This window comes from Loxodonta africana, chromosome 10, assembly GCF_030014295.1.
Source record: "Loxodonta africana isolate mLoxAfr1 chromosome 10, mLoxAfr1.hap2, whole genome shotgun sequence".
NCBI lineage: Eukaryota > Metazoa > Chordata > Mammalia > Proboscidea > Elephantidae > Loxodonta > Loxodonta africana.
The window spans coordinates 38,047,739-38,068,219 of NC_087351.1; the positions used below are offsets into that span (position 1 = coordinate 38,047,739).

General features: G+C 40.0%; 1 protein-coding gene across 1 annotated transcript in view; it reads left to right on the forward strand.

Annotated features, from left to right (window-relative positions):
* Positions 1-268: 268 nt before the first annotated feature.
* Positions 269-20,481, forward strand: part of LOC100660090 (heterogeneous nuclear ribonucleoprotein A1) — a 98,808-nt gene continuing 78,595 nt past the window's right edge. Inside the window, 1 exon segment of the mRNA XM_023546062.2 lies at positions 269-409. Coding sequence (XP_023401830.2) covers positions 269-409 — 141 coding nt within the window.

Sequence of the window (20,481 nt, forward strand, 5' to 3'; positions counted from 1 at the left end):
ACCCCTAGTCCAGTCTGACCTTTACCCAGATTGGTTATGGAGACCCTCCCCCTTGTAATTAACAAGTCCATGGGCTAGCTTTAAAAACCCTAGAACACGAGCCTCAGAGGGGGCTTCCTGATTGACTAGAGCAGGAGAAGAACATGTCCTTTGGACACAGGGCCCTTAGCTATGACCCTCCCAGACCCAGTAAAACTGCAGCTACAACACTGATGGAGGCAGCCGCTGGGATAGTAGCAGAAGAAACAGAGACAACTAGCTGACCGAGATGGTGGTACAGAGTGTAAAGACCAAACCCCAGCTGAGAGGTGAGAAGAGCAACCAACAGCTGAGCCCACCAGGTGACGTCATTGAGTTTCCTGTTAAAACTTTCCTGATGGTTGAAAATGACCATTGGTTTTCAGGAAAGGTAAGTAGGTTCCCTGTGAATTGTAAGTAGGTCCTCTTTTAAACAGTGAATCCCCTGTGTTTTGCATCTTTGTTTCTGTTTATATCCTTTGTTTATATTTTTCTGTTATTAAAGTGGAGCCTTGTGGCCCAGTGCTTAAGAGTTCGGCTATTAACCAAAAGGTCAGCAGTTCAAATCCACCAGCAGCTCTTTTGAAACCCTATGGGGCAGTTCCACTCTGTCCTGTAGGATCACTGTTAGTTGGAATCAACTTGGTGGCAACGGGTTTGGTTTTTTGGCTTTTAAAGTTGTTATTGCAGTTGTTTCCAAGAGTTCTCTGTGACCATTCCAATGAATTAATGAACTTCATAGAGAAAGAGTACTATGGGGAGAATGGCTGGTGTCAGAAATGGTGGAAAAGTTGGAGAACAGGGATTTATATTTGACCTCTGCCTCAGAGAAACCAGCTTGGTGCTGTTCTTATAGTCAGTTATTATTTCAAGTGATAAAAAATTGTATATCAAGGCAGAGGGGCAAATTAGCCTTGATTAGAAAGTAAATAATTCATTATCTCTTAAGATTTGATCTTCCATAAGTAAGCATTGATATATAAGTCAACTTTTCTTTCCTTTGAAACAAATAGGGATATAAAATATCTCCTGCTACAGTTATCTTTTTATCCATTGAGCCTATGTTCCAGACTCTGTGTGAGGTACCAACACCAACCCGTTGCTGTCAAGTCAATTCTGATTCATAGTGACCCTGCAGGACAGAGTAGAACTGCCCCCCTAGGGTTTCCAAGGAATGGCTGGTGGATTCAAACTGCAGACCTTTTGGTTAGCAGCTGAACTCTTAACCACTGAATCACCAGGGTTCTGTGTGAGGGCCAGGGGCTACCAAAAATGAACAAGATCCAACCTTTGCCACTGGTGAGTTTACAGAAGAAAATCAGCATCATTATATGGTTTGAAAGGATCCCTGATGGTGCAATCATTAAGCATTTGGCTGCTAACCAAAAGGTTGGTGGTTCAAACCCACCCAGTGGCTCTGTAGAAGAAAGATGATGGTGAGCTACTCCTATAAAGATTACAGCCTAGAAAACTATATGGAGCAGTTCTACTTTGTCACACAGGGCCACAATGAGTCAAAATGGACTTGACTACACCTAACAACAACAAATTATGCTTTGATTAACTCTATGCTAGGGTTCATAGGGTCGCTATGAGTTGAAATCGACTCTACAGCAAAAGGTTTCATTTGGTTTAGTGGTCATAGAGGAGGTACACTCAGTTCAGCCTCAGGATGGCGTGGGTATTGTTTAGGTCATCTGTTATTTAGCACGTATTGAAGGTTCCCTGAAAATGTATTCCTTGAGCACAGCCCAGTAAGATACATAGTAGTTAACAGTGTAGGAGTATAGAGGTTGCAAAGATATGCAAAGGCATGGAAGGAAGAATAGAGCACATCTGGAATACTCTAAAAAGATTAACTTGGCTTGATGTTAAAGTGCTGAGTATGGGAAGGGTCAGTTTATGAATGGCCTTTTATGCCATCCTAAGGATTTTTAAGATCATCCTGAGGAAGAAGGTCCAGATGTGCCAGTTATCAATCTATTGCAGTTCCCAATGTACCCTTAATCACCCTGCTTGTGATACTGGAGCATTTCTCCACTACAAGTTGGCATGATGGTAGTCTCATCAATAGAAGATGCTGGAGGGATCATAGATGAAGAAAGAGCTTTGCTTCCATCTTTTGGTGTAAATTTTTTTGTGACAGACTTTTGAGCATTTTGGAGAATGGCTTTCCAGAAAGTCCTTCCAGTGTGATACCTCAGGTAACTTCTCTGCCATACAGTGGCCCATGTACATAGCTTCCTCAACAATAATTGGGTATCAGCCATGCTGGTGTCGAGGGGACTCTTACAGATTTGTTCCTTCCTTTAATACTCTGCCTCAGCCCTTAGGGTAGTGGCAGCTCCCTATATCTGCTAGTCCAATATTCTTTAGAGTTTTATCTTCCTCCATAACTCCGATCCCCTGTTAAGAGTTGGTAATTCTTTATACTAAACTTTTTCTGTTCAGATTGCTCTGTTGTCGATGTCTCCTAATTAAATTCTGACTGACTCAGAATTGGTACCAGGAGTGCCCCTAGGAGATAGGCCCACAAAATGACATTTGGGTACTGGTTTAGTCATACTTCAGGGCTTCAACTCAGTACTGAGCTCCTTGCCAATGGGAAATAGGATGCTGGTAATCCATGGCATACGGTGTCATCGCAATTAATCAAGCTATCACCTGTGGTTGATTGATGCACCGCCAACTGAAGCACGGGCCTTGGGAACTCAAGTGGCTGCTACGAAAGACCTTTATGACGGTAATCCAAGTGTGACTAGAAGGACCAGGGTATGGAATGGATTATTCTGAATGCACTGGAGTGCTTACAGAAAGAAAATGATGAGCCCAGGTCATTTAATTCTCAGCTTAAGTCAGGGTTTGAGAATTAGGGTTTCTTATTTCTTGAAGCTATAGGCTGATAGTGCTGAAAATCAAATGTAAGATTTAATTGTGCAATTTTCTGATTTACGACAAGAGTTGAATTCACAATCTCATAAGTTTCTTATGTGAATGTTAGGACATTGATTTGGAAAGAATGGAATCGTGAAACTTTGAATGGGTACATCAGTTAGATTCAGATGAAACCGACGTTTTTGAATCCCAAGTCCTCTGAGATTCCCTTGCTCCCAAAAGTAACTTGCTTGCCAATGTCTGAGGAGGCCAGCCTCCTCCTGCTTGAAAACCCTGTAATAACCTCATCTGGAGACAAAAGGATGCTCATTCCCCTCATGACCCCCCAGACTAAGCCATGTTGCCACTAAACCCATAACTAGAATGAAATCTCAGCATGCTGTAGGGGAAGAGGCACATACTACGACCCAGGAGGAAATAGCTGGCACACCTAAAACTTTGTAAGATTTTGCTTATATATATGGGCAGAAATCTGGGGAATATGTATCAGAGTACACATTCAAGGGGCTTTAGACCGAGAAGGATGGGATCTTAACACTACATCAGGCTGAATTCACTGACATACCTGGATTTACGACAGAGTCTGTATTTAATGTATAACTCATGAAGCTGAAGGTAGTGCTAATAGCTTACTTGGGTGGCTGGCTGAAACCTGGACTCAACAATGACCTGCAGTTAATGAACTTGAGATGTCAGAGCTGCTCTGCCATGATGTAGAGGAAGGAATCCAAAGTGAAAGAGAAAGGAGATAGGAGTGTCGAACTGAATTTATTACATAAGGTCATATATGATCAGCACACTCATCATTCAACTACATTCCATAAGAAGTCTCAGAAGACACTATCTTCACCAAGACATTGAGAAATGCATTAGAGAAGAGAGCACCTGCATCCTTGAAAACTCCGGAGTTGCTCTTTATAGCCAGGTATGACCATAGGGGGGAACCTTGACTAATGCAGCAGGTAGATTGATTAATGTCAAGTAAGGGGAAAATATGTAGGATAGAATATAAATGATATGACTAGAAGGATACCAGATAGCAAATTAGAGCTGTAATGCAGATGAAAATTTATTTAAAAAAAGAAAAAAAACTAACCTAAGGCAGGAAAAAAAAAAAAAAACAGGAGAAGTGAGGATAAAAAAGAAGAAATGGATGCAAAAAAATATTTGGTCAGTAGTCTACATGGGAAGAGTCCTGGTGGCACAGTAGTTAAAGCTCTCAGCTGCTAACTGAAAGGGTCAGTGGTTTGAACCCACTAGCCACGCCATGGAAGAAAGATGTAGCAGTCTGCTTCCGTAAAGATTTATAGCCTTGGAAACCTATGGGACAGCTCTACTCTGCCCTATACGGTTGCTGTGAGTCAAAATCAACTGGACAGCAGTGAGTTTGGTTTTTGGAGACTACGTGGTGCTTAAAGCTCCATCTAACAAAAGGCATGAGGGATAAGAAGGAGTCCAAGCTACTCCCAGTTTTCTAGTTTCCATCAGATGGTGATATGAATCATGGTATGACTGGGAATTTGAAGTACAAGAAGCAGTGTATTCCTAAGACTTTAATAAGTTTGTTTTGGGATATGTTGGATTTAAGAATCCAGGTAGAGGTGGGTAATTATATACATAGATCTGGGCCACAAGAGAGAAACCTGAGCTCAAAATAGAGTTTTCAGTACCCTTAATGTATAAGTGGAAGCCTTGGATATAAATAAGGTGTTTGGAAGATTTTGCAGAAACAAAAAAAAGAGGGCAGAAAATTATCATTTAACGGGTGGTTGGAGGAAGAGAAAACCAAGAAATACAGAGGAGTTGTATGCAAGGCGAGGAACATGAGAGGGCTCAACAATGGAGTAACTAACCATAGAAGTGCTGCAGGGAGTTGAAAAACACAAGCTAAAAAGTGTCAATTGGATTTATCCTTGGAAGAGTATCAATGACCTTAACAGGTCACAGAATAGTGGGAGTTAAAAACAGGTTTCAGTGAAGTGAGAAGTTACTGAGAGGAACAGATGTAGAGATGCTATGGCAAACATTATTCGGCCACATTTAAACAACTCTCAACCCCTTTCTCCTTTGTCCATCTCCACCTGTAAACTAAAATGCCAAATACCCCTTCTCTAAATTGCCTTAGCAAATAGGGATCACAACTTATGGGCAGTAAGCTATAAGCAGAAATCCTCTGGGAAAGATATTTTTTTCTCCACATAAGCATTCAATGGAGGGCAGGAGGCTGGGGGGAGAGCACTGGTCATATTCCTCCTTTCATCTGGATTAAGTCGTGATGCTTGATGCTGCAGCAGCTGTCTTGGCACCATGAGGTGAAAAAACTATGGGTGAAAAACTATCATGTTGAGGATGACAAAACAGTAATATGAAAAATGACTATCGATCCTTAATGACTCCATTGACCAATACCCACAAAACTTATCTTCAGTTTTTTTTTTTTTTTTTTCCACATGTAAGTAAAAGAAACTCCTGTTTGCCTGAGTCTTGATTAGTGAAGGTTTAAGTATCTGCAACATGGAGCATTCTAAGAGACTTTGGCAGGGTAACTAGAACAATAACTAGGATACACAGAGTTTAAATTCATGGGAAGGTGATTTGCTTTTTTGATTAGCTTTGCATAGATGGAAAGAAACTTTCCCTTTTCTAGAGGACAGAGATAAATTTGGAAAGAGAGTTGGACAGAAAGGGAGGAGGGAACTGTCACCTGATTACCCTATAGTGTTCTCCAAGCTAGCCGACCTTGCTCTTCAGTCTTGCTCACCTAGCCTAGGAAGTCCCCTCCTCCCTGCCTTAAATCCAAACCAGTTCCAAAAAAAAAAAAAAAAAACCTGAATCACAATTACTCTAGTGATGGATTAATTTCTCTCCTCTCTCCCCTACCCCTAGGCTACTTTGCATTTTAGTGCAGAATTTATTCAAAGAATAAATCTACTGGTTGAATTTCAGACAGGCCTTGGGAGAGGAATTTCAAGGGCCTTCAAACCATGCCTCTAATAGGCAGTGACCTACTTCCCCTCCAGGTAAGACAGATCCTGCCAACAGAGTCAGCCTGTGTTTCTGTACTGTCCAGGAGTTTAGAAAGGTGATATGAGATCCCTGGGCAAAAGATGCAGCATCAGAACAAGTTTAACTTTCATTATTTGTATCTCTGAATTGATTATCTTTGGCTTCAGTGACTTAGTACTTTAAAATGAAATCTTAGTAGAACTGTATCTTTAAAGAAAAAAAAAAAAAAGAACCTGCCTTTTCTTCACAATGGATGTGGGGGCAAAAGTCACCTCAGTTGAGTCACTAAGTTTGCACACTATCTATTGACCTTGAGGCTTAGCATCTGCAAAGCATGATTTGATCAAAGATGGAACAAAGTGTCTTATATTCTGAACTCCAGTAGTCATTTTGCCTCTTTTAGATTATAGCATCCTAGCATCACACAGCTGGCAAGCTCTCCACGGTAATTCTCAGGGGCAGGTTTAGAAACAATGGAAAGCTTTAAGCCTCCCCTTTTGGCTGAGTGAGGAACTTTTCGGGAATTGGAATCACTGCTGCTATCCCACACTCCTATCACTGGAATTGGCTGCAAAGAGCTCTATAGCCTCATACTAGCAAAAACAAAACCAGTTACTGTGGAGTAGATTCCAGCTCATGGCGGTCCCATGGATGTCAGAGTAGGGTTTTCAATGGCTGTGACCTTTCAGAAGTAGATGCCAGGCCTTTCTTCCAAAGTACCTCTGGATGATTTGAACTGCCAATCTGTCAGTTAGTAGCTGAGCTATGTTTAACTGTTTGCACCATCTAGGGACTCCATAGCCTCATATTAAGTAGGGCTTAATGCATAGCACTTACAAGAGGGTTTACACAATCTTATGAATTATTATGCATGGCCAGGCTTCTTTTAAGCCAACACAAGCTGCACACTGTGCTTTCCAGAGCTAAGTGTTCACGCCTTAAAAAGTCTACCTATTCCATTCAATTCTAAGCATAATTCAGTGCTTATAAAGAGGAAAAAAAGAGTGACCATGGCTCTTCATGGCTTTATTGTAGATACCACAAAATAAGGGAGAGTTTAGGCCCTGCTTTAAGGTGAGGAGGATCTGTCAAGTGCTGATTAGTAAGTGAAATTTCTCAGATATAATGCAGGTCTTACCACAACCCACCCCTTTGCAAAAGGAAGGAGAAAGTCAGAAGGCAAGAAATGTGATATGAGAATGCGTCACTGAAAGGAGATGTACTACTAAGTACTTGTGTTTTTTATCTGATCCCTGTGCTCCTGGAAAACAGTCAAGAACCCTTCCCACGGTTTTGTGTTCCAAGAAATAGCTTACTGAGGAGAACCACTCGTCCCATAGGACATAGATAAGACTCTTGTGGATAACCCCCGTGTTTAAGTATGACAAGGCCAGACACATTCCATTGTTTATCTCATATATAATTAGGTCAACTGTTTGTCTCCAGTGAACAATCTGGACAAAATACCCTCTAATTCAACCTGTTCAAACTTTCGTTCCACTTCTCCCCTTCCCAGAGGACCCTGAACTTTAACCCACACTCAGCTTGAGCCGGTATCAGAATCCAAAACAGCCCCTTTGTAACAACCTCTCCTGACCACAAAGATACTCCCTGCTCAACTGTCCAATCACATCATCTATTCAGCCCACTCCCCTACACCTGGCTCTTTCCAGCCTTATTTGGTGGTGTAGCGGTTAAGAGTTCCACTGCTAACCAAAAGGTCTGCAGTTTGAATCCTTTAGGATCTCCTTGGAAACCCTATGGGGCAGTTCTACTCTGTCCTGTAGGGTCTCTGTGAGTTGGAATCAACTTGGCGGCAATGGGTTTTTGTTTTTTTTTTTAATTAAAGAGAAGTCTGTTTCTGCCTGACTCTGAGATGCTTATGGATTTTAGGATCTAAGCATTCTCCCTGTTGCATTAATCTCCTGCCCCCATTGCAATAGCCCCCTCCCCCTTTTGCAATAATCTTTTAAATTAAATCCTCTCCTTACTAGTCCTAATTTGTTATTATTTTACAGCATCTATTAAGCTGCCACTTACACGTCTTTCTTTGTATAGAGCCGGTTCGTCTGCATCCGTATTGCTATTTTATGCTAAACTGCTGCCCAGAAGGCTAAATAATGGCACCAACCATCATTTGCTTCAAAAGTCAAAGAACGTTCCAGTTCTCACTTAATTTGTGACTAAGTTTGTATTGAAAAAGATAGTGCAATATAGCCTGTGCATGTTAGGAAGCTATCACGTTATATAAGAAATGAGGTATTAAGAGATGGTGTTATAAAATGTGGTACCTTGCAGGGCAATGTGACATAGGGAAAACCATCACTGGCCTGGGGGTCAAGCGCCCCACATTCTATTCCCACATCTACTAAATGACCTTTGGAAGATGACTTATTTTCTCTGGGGCCTCCTGTAATTTTATCTGTAAAATGAGGGCATTCAACTTCATGATCTCTAACCTTCCTTCCAGCTCTAGAAGTCTATGATTCTAAAACAATTTAGATAAATCATAAAGATGGACCTCCAGGCAGTCAGATCACCAAAGGTGACTGCAATGAGGGTTACATGGCATTATGGCCAGGGCCGTAATGAGATTTGTAATTAAATATAATAACATGGGGTCATAATCAGATCTCAGGCTTCAGAAACCACATTAATCATGATAGGGATCAGGTGGGTCACTTGAAAAGGAAATCAAAGAGTCCCTTTCTCACTCCAGTGCTGAGCAGTGTGCTTTAGAGGGGATAGGCCTGGGTCCAGAGACTTGAGCTGTAATCTTATGTTGCACTTTAGTTTCCTTCTCAGGAAAATGAAGATCCATGCTCTCAAACTTTTGCAAAGGATCTTTAAGGTAAAGAGGATAGTCTAGGAAGTTCTAAGTCCCTGAAGGCTACCCACTGTATCTTTCAAGTTTTTATTTTCTTAAAAAATGGATTGGATATGTACTTCTATTCTACATTATATCTTACTGTCTCAATTTTAAAATAGTTAAAATAATTTATCATCTTATAAAACTAATGACCCCTAGAGACTGTAGAGTTTGTCTTGCAACTTGAAGATAGTGCCCTGTGGTGGGTGAGTCGAGCGGTCTACAAAGTATGGATGTAGGTGTACCACGGTTGGACTTTTCCAGAATTTATATTTTGTTGTTCTTACACTTAGAAATATCCTTTCTTCTAGAATAATCCTCTACCACATGGTAAACTCTGGTGTGTGTGTGTGTGCATGTGTGTATGTGTGTGTTGGGATAACAGGTGTTGAAGGTAAGAAAGGGGAGAGAACCTGGAAGAGAGAGTGGTGTAAATAGGGCCTTTATAGTGAAAATTTTGACTCTTAGAAGGAAAAGCAGACAGAATGAAGCCTCAGACTCCTTAGGGCTCAGATCAAATGTTGCTGATCCCCCAAGCCTGAGGCAAGCCCTGAGGCATAGAGACAATAAGATGGCACAGCCTAATAAATGCCTCAAACCCTGCTCTGTCTGATTCAAAACTAGCACTTCATACAATGCGATACCGTCTATATTTAAAATGATGTGTTCTAGCCACAGTTAATTCACACATAACTATACCATACCTACACATACCTATAGGGTCGCTATGAGTTAGAATCCACTCGATGACAACGGGTTTTTTTTTTTTTTTAAATACCATTATCAGGGCTACTTAGAGGGCTCAAAATGAGATGAAGCCAAGGTCTAGACCTACAACTACGTAGTTCTGAATCTATGTATTGAAAGACCCCGGACCTTATTTTGTTGTGGTGGTTAGGTGCCATTAAGCCGATTCCAACTCATAGCAACCTCATGTGACAGAGTAGAACTGCTCCATAGGGTTTTCTTGGGTGCAGTCTTTATGGAAGCAGATTGGCAGGACCCTCACAGAGCCACTGGGTGGGTTTGAACTGCCAAACATTGGTTAGCAGCACTTAACCTTTTGTCCCACCAGGGTTCCTTGGATTTTGTTTACAAAACTCTAATTAATATATTATTGAGCTGACTCTTCAAGGTGTAGCCAACCCTTCCCCTATTAAAAACTGTTATACCTTTGACATCCCAAATCAGAAGTTTACATTTCCCTCTAAACCAGAGATCTCTGTAGAGTTTGTAGTGGGGTGAGACTTGGGGGAAGCATGGCACATGGCAAGATGAAGAACAGACAGTGGAGTTCTACCATTGAATGGAAAGCAGGTCTCAACAACTGACTTGGGCTACCACCAGGTAAAGCTCATTCCCAGTTGATCTGATTTTTCATATAGTCCAAATCTTTTGGAAGGCTGAATTTTCTGAAGCCTAAATAAAAAAAGATCAGAGGGGCAAAAATTAGTCTGTATCCAGTTTTTCTCGACCAGTTTCTGAACAATATTCTACATGTACAAGCAGTAAAAGGATTATTTAAAATATTCAACCAAAGAATAACAAATTAATGGTAGACCTTGGTGCTCCTGAGTATCTCTCGATGATGTCTAGTTGGCAATTCAAAGTAAATTCCAGAGTCATAAGGTGCCAGGGTCATCCCAGGAGCTTCAGGATGAATCTAAATTAGCATCCACTTTCTCAGAGGAGCAGGCATCAAGAAAGATCTTGTTTTTGCTCTATTCTGCTGCAGGGCTGAGGCAAGAGTAAAAGGAGTTTATAAACCTACTGAATTGAATCACATTGTAATCAGCTATTTAACTTTTTTAGTTTACTTCAGGACAGGAACTATGACTTGTTCAACTTGATTTCCCAGTCTTGAGGCAGGCCTTGAGCAGTTGAACTCTTAACCACTATGCCACCAGGGTTTGTAATTTGTTGTAGTTGTCATTAAAAAAACTAATATACTAGGCTACATGAGGAAACTCCGGTGGTGTGGTGGTTAAGAGTTCGGCTGCTAACCAAAAGGTCAGCAGTTCAAATCCACCAGGTGTTCCTTGGAAACCCTTTGGGGCAGTTCTACTCTGTTCTAAAGGGTCTTTATGAGTCAGAATCCACTCCACGGCAATGGGTAACCAAATGAGGCAGCCAACAATAGATCAGACAGGGAATAGGGAGTCATGGAGATGGTCGAAGTAGACCCACAGGTGGTTGGAAAGAGTGCCTGAGAGAGAGGAAAGAGTAAAACCAACAACTAGGAAAAAATCATAGTGAGAGAGACCACAAACCACAATAGCCCCTGAGAGAGAGAAACAGGGAACCACAAAGTAGTCAACCGCAGAACAATGGTTGCAAACAAAACCATTCCAGTATGCAGCTGCCTCTGCAGGCATCATGTAATTCTAAGGTTGGCTAACTGGTGTTCGTAAAAATAACCTCGAGTCATCATGTAAAAGTTAAGCTGCATTCTGAATAGACACAGAAGGAAGGAAATTGTATACCATTTAGAAATATTTTGTCTTAACTGTCAGAGTGAAAAATACCCTCACCTATTTAACCTGTGGTTGCTATTCTCAACTTTTTTTTCTTTCTCATAAACTATTACATGCCTAAAGGCCTCTCATTAACAGTAAGTTATTCTTAATATGGCGAGGTACCAGAAAAAAAAAAATGAATCTGAATCATCATGAAGGTAAGGGCATGTATAATTTGAAAGATATCCCTGTGTTTCCATGACATCACTCTCTGAGTTAGCTCTTTCTCACACTGACCATATTTCATTTTCCTTCCCCAGTTTTACCCTACCCATTACATTTTGGCTCTCCCAGTTTGACTATCTTCATCTTTTTTCCTTATTGCTCTTTCCGTATGGTAGGTGAAATCCACCACCAGGTTGGTGACTTTCCTACCCTGTACATGCTCATGTCCTCAAGCCTTATTCCAAGCCAAGAATTCCCTTCTGAGGTCCTGATCTGTATTTCAATCATTTGAATGACCCCATACTCAAAATGCCACAAAATGAAGCTCATAATCTCTAAACTCCTTTACATAAGAATTCTTTCTAGTCCTTTATTCTTCATTCTCTTGAATGGTAAAATCATTTATTCAGTTATGCAAACCAGAAAGTTGGATGTTGTCCTCTCTCTGAGCTCTGCCATCTTGGCACTGGAATTGTAGGTAGAAGTACTTTCCTAGAACTTACACATATTATATTATGACACCTTTATGGTTATTAGTGCTGTATAACAAACCACCCTCCAACTCAGTGACATAAACCAACAATTTTATTATACTCATTTATTCCGTAGGTCAGGAATTTGGACAAAGGACAATAAAGATGGCTTGTCTTTGCCTCTTGATATGTGTGAGCTCATCTAGGAAGATACAAAGGCTGGGAATAACTGGGTGGCAGGGGCTGGCATCTTCTGTAGGTGTCCTCACTCACATTGTTATGGCTATGTTCGGAATGCATAATCTGCCACAAACATCATGTTATTATGAATTTTTTTCTTTCCATATCTGCCTCATTTATCACATTACAATCACTACAGAAATCTTAAAATATCATTTATGCTCATCACAAATTTAAAAGTATCATAGTTATTATACCCTCTACTAGATCTTCTCATTTAATGCATTAATAAAGAAGCACATATATAACTATACTACAAATTTTTTTTAAAAGTTTGATAAATGTAATTTAATAAGTGTTCATTGTAAACCTATCTATTTTTATTTTAAGCATTAAAAAACATTGTTCTGAGAAAAAAGTTCCCCAGATAGCCAACGGGATTTAGCCACAATTAAAAGTTAAGAACTCCTGCATTACTTGAATGAGTGCATAAATATATAAATGGCAGAGATAAAATACTATTGGCATTTAGAAGAACACGAAGGACCCAAGGTGCTTACGAGCCCAAGAGACAGAAAGGGCCACATGAACCAGAGACTACATCATCCAGAGACCAGAAGAACTAGATGGTGCCCAGCTACAACCGATGACTGCCCTGACAGGGAACACAACAGAGAAACCCTGAGGGAGCAGGCGAGCAGTGGGATGCAGACCCCAAATTCTCATAAGACCAGACTTAATGGTCTGACTGAGACTGGAAGAACCCTGGTGGCCATGGCCCCCAGACCTTCTGTTGCCCTAGGACAGGAACCATTCCCAAAGCCAACTCTTCAGACATGGACTGGACTGGACAGTGGGTTGGAGAGGGATGCTGGTGAGGAGTGAGCTTCTTGGATCAGGTGGACACTTGAGACTATGTTGGCATCTCCTGCCTGGAGGGGAGATGAGAGGGTGGAGGGGGTTAGAAGCTGGCAAGATGGACATGAAAAGAGAGAGTGGAGGAGAGAGCAGACTGTCTCATTAGGGGGAGAGAAATTGGGAGTGTGTAGCCAGGTGTATACGGGTTATTGTGTGAGAGACTGACTTGATTTGTAAACTTTCACTTAAAGCACAATAAAAATTATAAGAAAAAATACTATTGGCATTTAAGTTATAAATTCTAGTTATGTAGGATTTTTTTTTTTTTAATATAGATCTCACTTTCAAATAAAAACTAAACAAATATGGTAATACTTTATTAGGGTAAAATATATATTTTATTTGTTTTGATTCACATTTCATTAGTGTTCAAGAAACCTATAAATGTAGTTATATATAATTAAATAAAAACTAAAACAATATATGTGGCTCCTGTATTATAACACTTCAAGTAGGTCTAGATTGCCATAAAACACAAAAACCAAACCTGTTGCCATCCAGTCAATTCTGACTCATAGTGAGCCTATAGGACAGAATAGAACTGCCCCATAGAGTTTCCAAGGAGCGTCTGGTGGATTTGAACTGCCTACCCTTTGGTTAGCAGCCATAGCACTTAACCAGTACACCACCAGGGTTTCCAGATTGCCATAGATAGAGGAAAAACAAACTAGAGAAGGTTTATGTAGTCCTGCATTTCCCACGAGTTCCACAGAACATCGGTTCTACATGACATTGATAGACGAAACAGACAAAGGAAGAAAGCAAGAGTGAGCGAGAAGGGGAAGGAGGGAGGAAGGGTTGGAAGAAAGGAGAAAATAAAAAAATTCAAGGTGTTCTCTACTCAAATTAGATGAGGAAACTCTTGGTTAAACCAAGTATACAAGGTTTCATTGCAATTGGATATTCAGGTACATGGTGGATATGAGAATGGAGAACAGCGCAGGCACTGTTTTTCAAGCCTAGTTTCTTATGAGCATCACTTTCTGTGGAAAGATTGATCCAGTCCAGTTTCCTCACTATGTATCCATAGAAACCGAGGTCAGTCCAAAGATATAAGTGATGTGCCCAAGGCCAACCAGCTGTTGGGGGGAGCAGGGCCAGAAGTGAAACCAATCTCTCTCGGCTCCCAGTCAAGGCCTGTACCCACTCTTTCGCCATTCCAATTAATTGAGAGTGCAGGTACTTATATATAAGACAGGAATTGTGATAAATGAAAAAATCAGTTACAGACAGTTATAAATTGGACTAAGTGATCTGAGTTGACAAGAGTGAAGAGATAAAAGTAACTTTTTGCAGTCCTTCTGCTTAAATAAAAGTTGCTGACAAATTTTCAGGTATCTAACCTTTCCATAAAGAGCCTCGGTAGTTCAGTGGTTAAGTGTCTGCTAACAAAAGGTCAGTGATTCAAATCTATCAGCTGCTCCATGGGGGAATGGTGTGACAGTCTGCTTCCATAAAGATTACGACCTTGGAAACTATGGGGCAGTTCTACTCTGTCCTATAGTGCCACTACAAGTCAGAATCGACTCGAAGGCAGTGGGTTTGGTTTTGGGTTTTTAACCTCTCTGTGAAGTGCATCTTCTTTTCACTTTCCTCTAAACCAGAGATCTCTGTAGGGTTTGTAGTGGGGAGAGACTTGGGGGAAGCATGGCACGCGACAAGGTGAAGAACAGACAGCTGAGTTCTACCGTTGAGTAGAAGGCAGGTCTCAACAACTGGCTTGGACTACCAGTAGGTAAAGCTCATTCCCAGTAGATGTGATTTTTTTTTTTTTTTTTCCATTCACACCTATGGGTTGGAAAGATTTTTCTCCTCTTTTCCTTCTAAAACAGGTACTTTTAACATAATAAGGTACAGAAAAATCCTACAGGATTGTTAACTTGGTTTTTGAAAGGTCTGAAAATTATAGATGCTACATCCTGAGGGCAGCCCACTGGGAATGCCTCATTTCCCCTTCCCTCCTCTACTTTTTTGTTGTTGTTGTTGTTGTTTCTCTTCTACTCCCAGGATCTGAACCCTGCAAATAGCTAGCAGGAGTTTAAGAACAGACCACTAGCTCAAAAAAAGCTGGGCTCCTTGAGATAGGGTGCGAAAGAGAATCAAAGATTCAGAGGCCATAGGGGAGAGGAAAAGAAATAGGTGATCTAAAGGAGAATGACTTCTCCCTGAGACAGAGGGCAATCCTAAAAACAGACTCTACCCAATGTGTAGAGCCCTGGTGGTGCAGTGGTTAAGAGTTCAGCTGCTAATCAAAAGGTTGGCAGTTTGAACCCACGTGCTGCTCTTTGGAAACTTTATGGGGCAGTTCTACTCTGTCCTATGGTGTCACTATGAGTTGGAATCGACTCATTGGCAATGGGTTTTTTTTTTTTGTTTACCCAGTATGTGAAATGGGGTGGAGTGCCAAGGGAGTATGGGGAAGAAGGTGGTGGAAAAGCAAAGATGTGTTAGACCTCATTTTCAGCTTGGTGTGTGTACCTGAACCACTACCAAAATAGACCTTTGGGGTTATGGACTGCATTGCCTCTTCCTTCCAATTATGGAATATAGTCTTGGGATTATGCTACGAGGTAATAAAGTCAGTAAGGGCTGTTTTCAAATACTGAGTAATTTCATTCAATCTGTTCCAATCTTTGTTTCTATTACCGTCAGTTTTCCACAAAATTAAACAATAAAGTGATGTGTGACTTGAATGCAGTTATAATCATTGGACTCTTAGAAATTCCCCTCAAAAATAATACAAAATATCCTACCATGTCTCAAAAGAAATGCTAGTTTTGAAAGTGGTGTGTGGGGAGGTACTTTGAGAAAAAGCTAAATTAACTAAAAAGCCCCCACCCACAAAGAACAGGGGGAAAAAACAAAAACCTCTCCACATCTAAAAAGAACACACCTCCGAATGTGAAAGCCACCAAGCCACATTACTGAGGTGAAGGGGAAACATACTACAAACATCAACAAAGAAAATGTGTCTGAAATGCCGACTATTCCATAGACTAGGCAAAAGCAGTCCAGCTAATAATTAATTCCCTTGAAAAGGAAACAGCAGCCAAATCCTTATTCAGAGATAAGCCAAGTCTCTCCTTTTACAAAATCCTCTTCTCCCCACCTTTTAAGCTGGGCAAGTTGGAATTATCCTACTGGAGAAACTCAGCAAGCTTTCTCATTTTGTCTTTTTACAAACGAAGACAGCTAAGCTCAGAAACTTCACCCTGCAACTAGCAAGGAGGCAAAGGACTCCCGGCGGGAGGGCTCTGCAGCGGCAAGTGGGTGTGCATTTAGTTTGTCCTTCAAAGTCCGGAGAATGATTATTCCATAATTCTCTCACCTGATTAATTCTTAACTATGAACATAATTACACTCTCCAGAAGGTAAATCGGTCTTATAAATCAGCCGTCGCTGACAGTTCACCCTGCGCAGCACAATCGGCTGAGGGTAGGGGTGGGCGGGTAGGGGGATGTGGTCCCTGAAGCACCACCCAACGCCTCCCTGCCACCCGCTGGCCAGTCCCTTCTCCTAGCGGGGACCGCAGCCCCTGCAGCCCGACAATGGGGCGAGCGGGAGGCAGGGCCCGAGGTTTTCCCAGGCTGAGATTTCCTTGTAAAGGAAGGAGAAAGGAGATGGGGAGAAGTAGGCTTAGAGACTACTGTATTAAAGCTGTGCTGAGCTCTAGCCTTCTGGCAAGCTGCTGCAACCAGCCAATTTGAAGTGTGCGAGCTTTAATCTGCTGCTGGCCTGATGGGCTTCGGTGTCCACCGGGAGCTGGGAGGCATCTATCGCGCCGGACCAAGGAGATGGAGCGTCTAGGAAATATGTTAATATTGGAGCCCTCCCCGCCTGCTGCCCCTGCCCTTGCCTTGTCTGACAGCCTTAGAGAAAGTGAAATTTTAGGAGTGTGTCGCTCCCATTAGGGCTCTCCAAATTCAGCTGTATTCGTTTTATTAAACTTTTTTTTTTTTTTTTTTTGAGGGCCCCCATGAGCAATTCATTTGTTAAATATGAGATTTGGTTTGGTTTGTTTTTTTAAGTCCTAGAGGGTGTTTTTTAGGTGTAGAAAAAAACCCATTTAACTTCTTAAGCAATGTAACCCCTAATGAAAGGTTACTTTAAGAAAATAATAATACATGAAATATTAAAGTAATACATTTAAAACTTTAGTTTTCCTTAAGCGTTTAATCACCTAAAATCTTATTTTATGCAGAAGTATAGCAAATTTAGCTACCACTTTTAAGGCAGACTGTGGCTAATTTTGGGTCCCATTTACAAACAGATTTTTAAACATCTTCAAACATTTTGAACTGGATTTATCAATTGAATATATTCTATTTTCTATTTAAGTTCCTTGTCTGTCTGACAAATTTTCTTAGGTACTTTTAGTATGCTGTTGTTGTAGTTGTGTGCCTACGAGTAGATTCCAACTCACAGAATAGGACTGCCCCATAGAGTTTCCAAGGAGTGGCTGGTGGATTTGAACTGCCAACCTTTTAGTTAGCAGCCTTAACTGCTTCACCACCAGGGCTCCAGTACTTTCGTATAGTAACCCCTATAAATAATACTCAAAAAGATGATGAAACTCAAATTCTCTTAAATGTTCAAAACTGAGTATAGATTATGTAAAATGTAAACTAAGAATTACTAGTATGAATCAATTACATATGTGGAATTGGAATTACAAACTGTCCTGTTACTCGGATAAGCCCAATTGCCTTAAATGTTGTAATACTTCCACATATGCACACATTTCTTAATACTAAAATATTAATATTGTGCATTTGATTTTCTCAAATATTTCTAGACTTATTTTTAAATCTTCCTGAAATTAAGTTTCTTATTCCCTAACATATATAAATAATGTCTTAGATATAGCTTGAGGATTGTTTTTCTAAAACAAGGGACCTCTCAGCTTGCTGAGGTTTCTTAAACAACTAAAGGATAGCATTCAAACTGATCTACAATCCCAATAGGGAGCTGTGTTTAGTAGCTATATCAACAATTCCAGAATCTAAAGAAGAAGCTAACATGTAGTCCATGTCCCTTAGTTTTGAATCATATCATCCAATTTTCAAGTCAGTTTAGAGTTTGCAACCACATCTATATTGACTATAATACTCAAGGGGATTTTTCCATAGCATTGACCCCTAAGATGTACGTGTGTCTTCCTGTCTAAATTTAAACTTTTTAAAAGTCACTAGAATTCTATTTATTTTAATCATGGAGAACCTAGCTAATCCTGTCCCATTCTCACACCTAACCACTTCCCCTCCACCTGTGTTACTGTGAAGCAAATCTTGGACATCATATCCTTTTATCTGTAAATATTTAACTCTAAAAGTTAAGAATTATTCCTTAACACAGTCATGTCATCATTATCACACCTAAGGACATTGACAAAGATTCCTTAATACTAACACTTTTCCAGGGTTTCAATTTCCAGTTCTTTCATAAATATAATAAAGTTTGTTGTACAGCTTGTTTGACTCCAGATGTGAACAAAAAAAAAAAAATCCACACCTTGCTATTGCTTGATGTGTTCCTTAAATTTATTTTAAACTGTAAATTCCTCCTCCAAATTTTTTTTTTCCTTGCAGTTGATTTACTGAAGAAAAGAAGGATTTGTCCCGTAGGGTTTCTCTCATTTTAGATTTTGCTGATTGCATCCCTAGTGTGTAGTTTAGGATGATCTTCCATCTCTATTTCCTATAAATTATAGTTAGACCCAGAGGCATTCTTGTTCTCTCTCTCTCTCAAAGAAAAAAACAACACAGAGATAGACAGAAGGAGTTAAGATATTTAGACATGGTATGTTCATCCAACTGAAAGCACATGTCTGTCTCTCCTAATTTTTTGATGTTAGAAGCCATTAGGGTGATATTAATTAATTAGGGTGATACTTTAATTCTAGCTTTCCTTCTTCATTTACTAGCAGGGGTTCTTCTATGAAAAGAAATAGCATAGCTCCTCGTCTACAACCTACGCTGTCCTAGAGGGTTGCTATGAGTCAGAATCAACTTGACGGCAATGGGTTAGTGGTACAGTTCACATAGGAAAGGCAAGACAAGCTTTTAATTTGCTGCCTTATTTACCAGTTTCCAAAATATTGAGTCCATGCAGTTAGATTCTCCAATGATGATCAATTAACTTTGTTTTTGTTTTTATCATTATGTGCACATGGATTTAAAAATAAGAGGTTACAGATACCTGTTTTCAGGTGGCTTGCTTTCCTGTGAAAAGGCATCACTCCCAGCTAGTGCAACCTACCAGCCCCTGCCTCAGAAACCATAATTTTAGGAAACAGTTAACAGAAAAAGTTTAGGAAACAGATCCTTACCAAACTTTAATATCCTATATTTTAGAAAAGGAAAATAGTCCCTCTTTCAGATTGCTCTGCTGGAATAGAAATAACAATGTTATTGGTAATTTTATGATGTTTGAAGCTTTTAATTGTATTCATACATATTAAATAATTTAATGCTTATATTGGCAATACCATTAGCCCCATTTTTACAGAGGAAGATACTGAAGCACAGAATAGTTAAGTAATGTGGCTACTACCATCATCCAATTAATAGTTAGAGAAGCTGAGATTCAGATTCAGAACCTGGGTCCCTAAAAAAACTTGTTTTTCTGTTGAAACTTACTTCAGCATAGGAATTTCTAAAATGAAGTATTTCTGTAATGTACCACTCTTTTCAATATAAAGGAACTTTAAATCTCTGCGTGGCACCAAGAAAACAAGTAAAGCTATCATACAAACCGAGCCCCAGAGCAATCAAAGTTATTATTTCTGGCAAAGGAAAAGGATGATCCTATTTAGAAATATGGAGTTTTCATTTTAGAGCTTATAGGATTAAAGCTTTCAGAACATTCTTGAATTTAAAAGACAGTTGGAAACCAGTATGGTAGAGTGGAAAGTTTAGTTGGAATCAGATATACCTAGATACAAATCTAGCTTCTACCACTTACTAGCAAATATGTCCTTGGGCAGTTATTAACATCTTTGAAACTTGGTTTCCTTCCCTGAAAAATGAGCCAAATAATACTAATCTCACCACTCATTTAGTGAATTTTTTAAATGGCACCCTATAAGCATTCAATAAATGATGGCTTCTTATCCATTTCTTAAGTATTTTAATATTTTCTCTATTTCATATATCCTTCAGTTAACTGTATGTGTGTGTTTTAATTCTTCCATGGAGAATTAAATAAACTTGAATTTGTCCCTGCATATAAGCTTTGCTCTTCTTAATCAAAGGATAAGTATTTTTGTCACCTTAACTTGGGCCAATTCCTTTTATTTCTGCTGAGTCCTCTAGGAATTGGTAGGGGAAAAATACTGGGCAACATAACTTTCATGATATGACAATGTGTAAGATGACGTGACCCTAGGGAATGTTGAGCAAAGAATGAAAATTGGTTATCTAGAGTGGAAAGTGTAATGCAA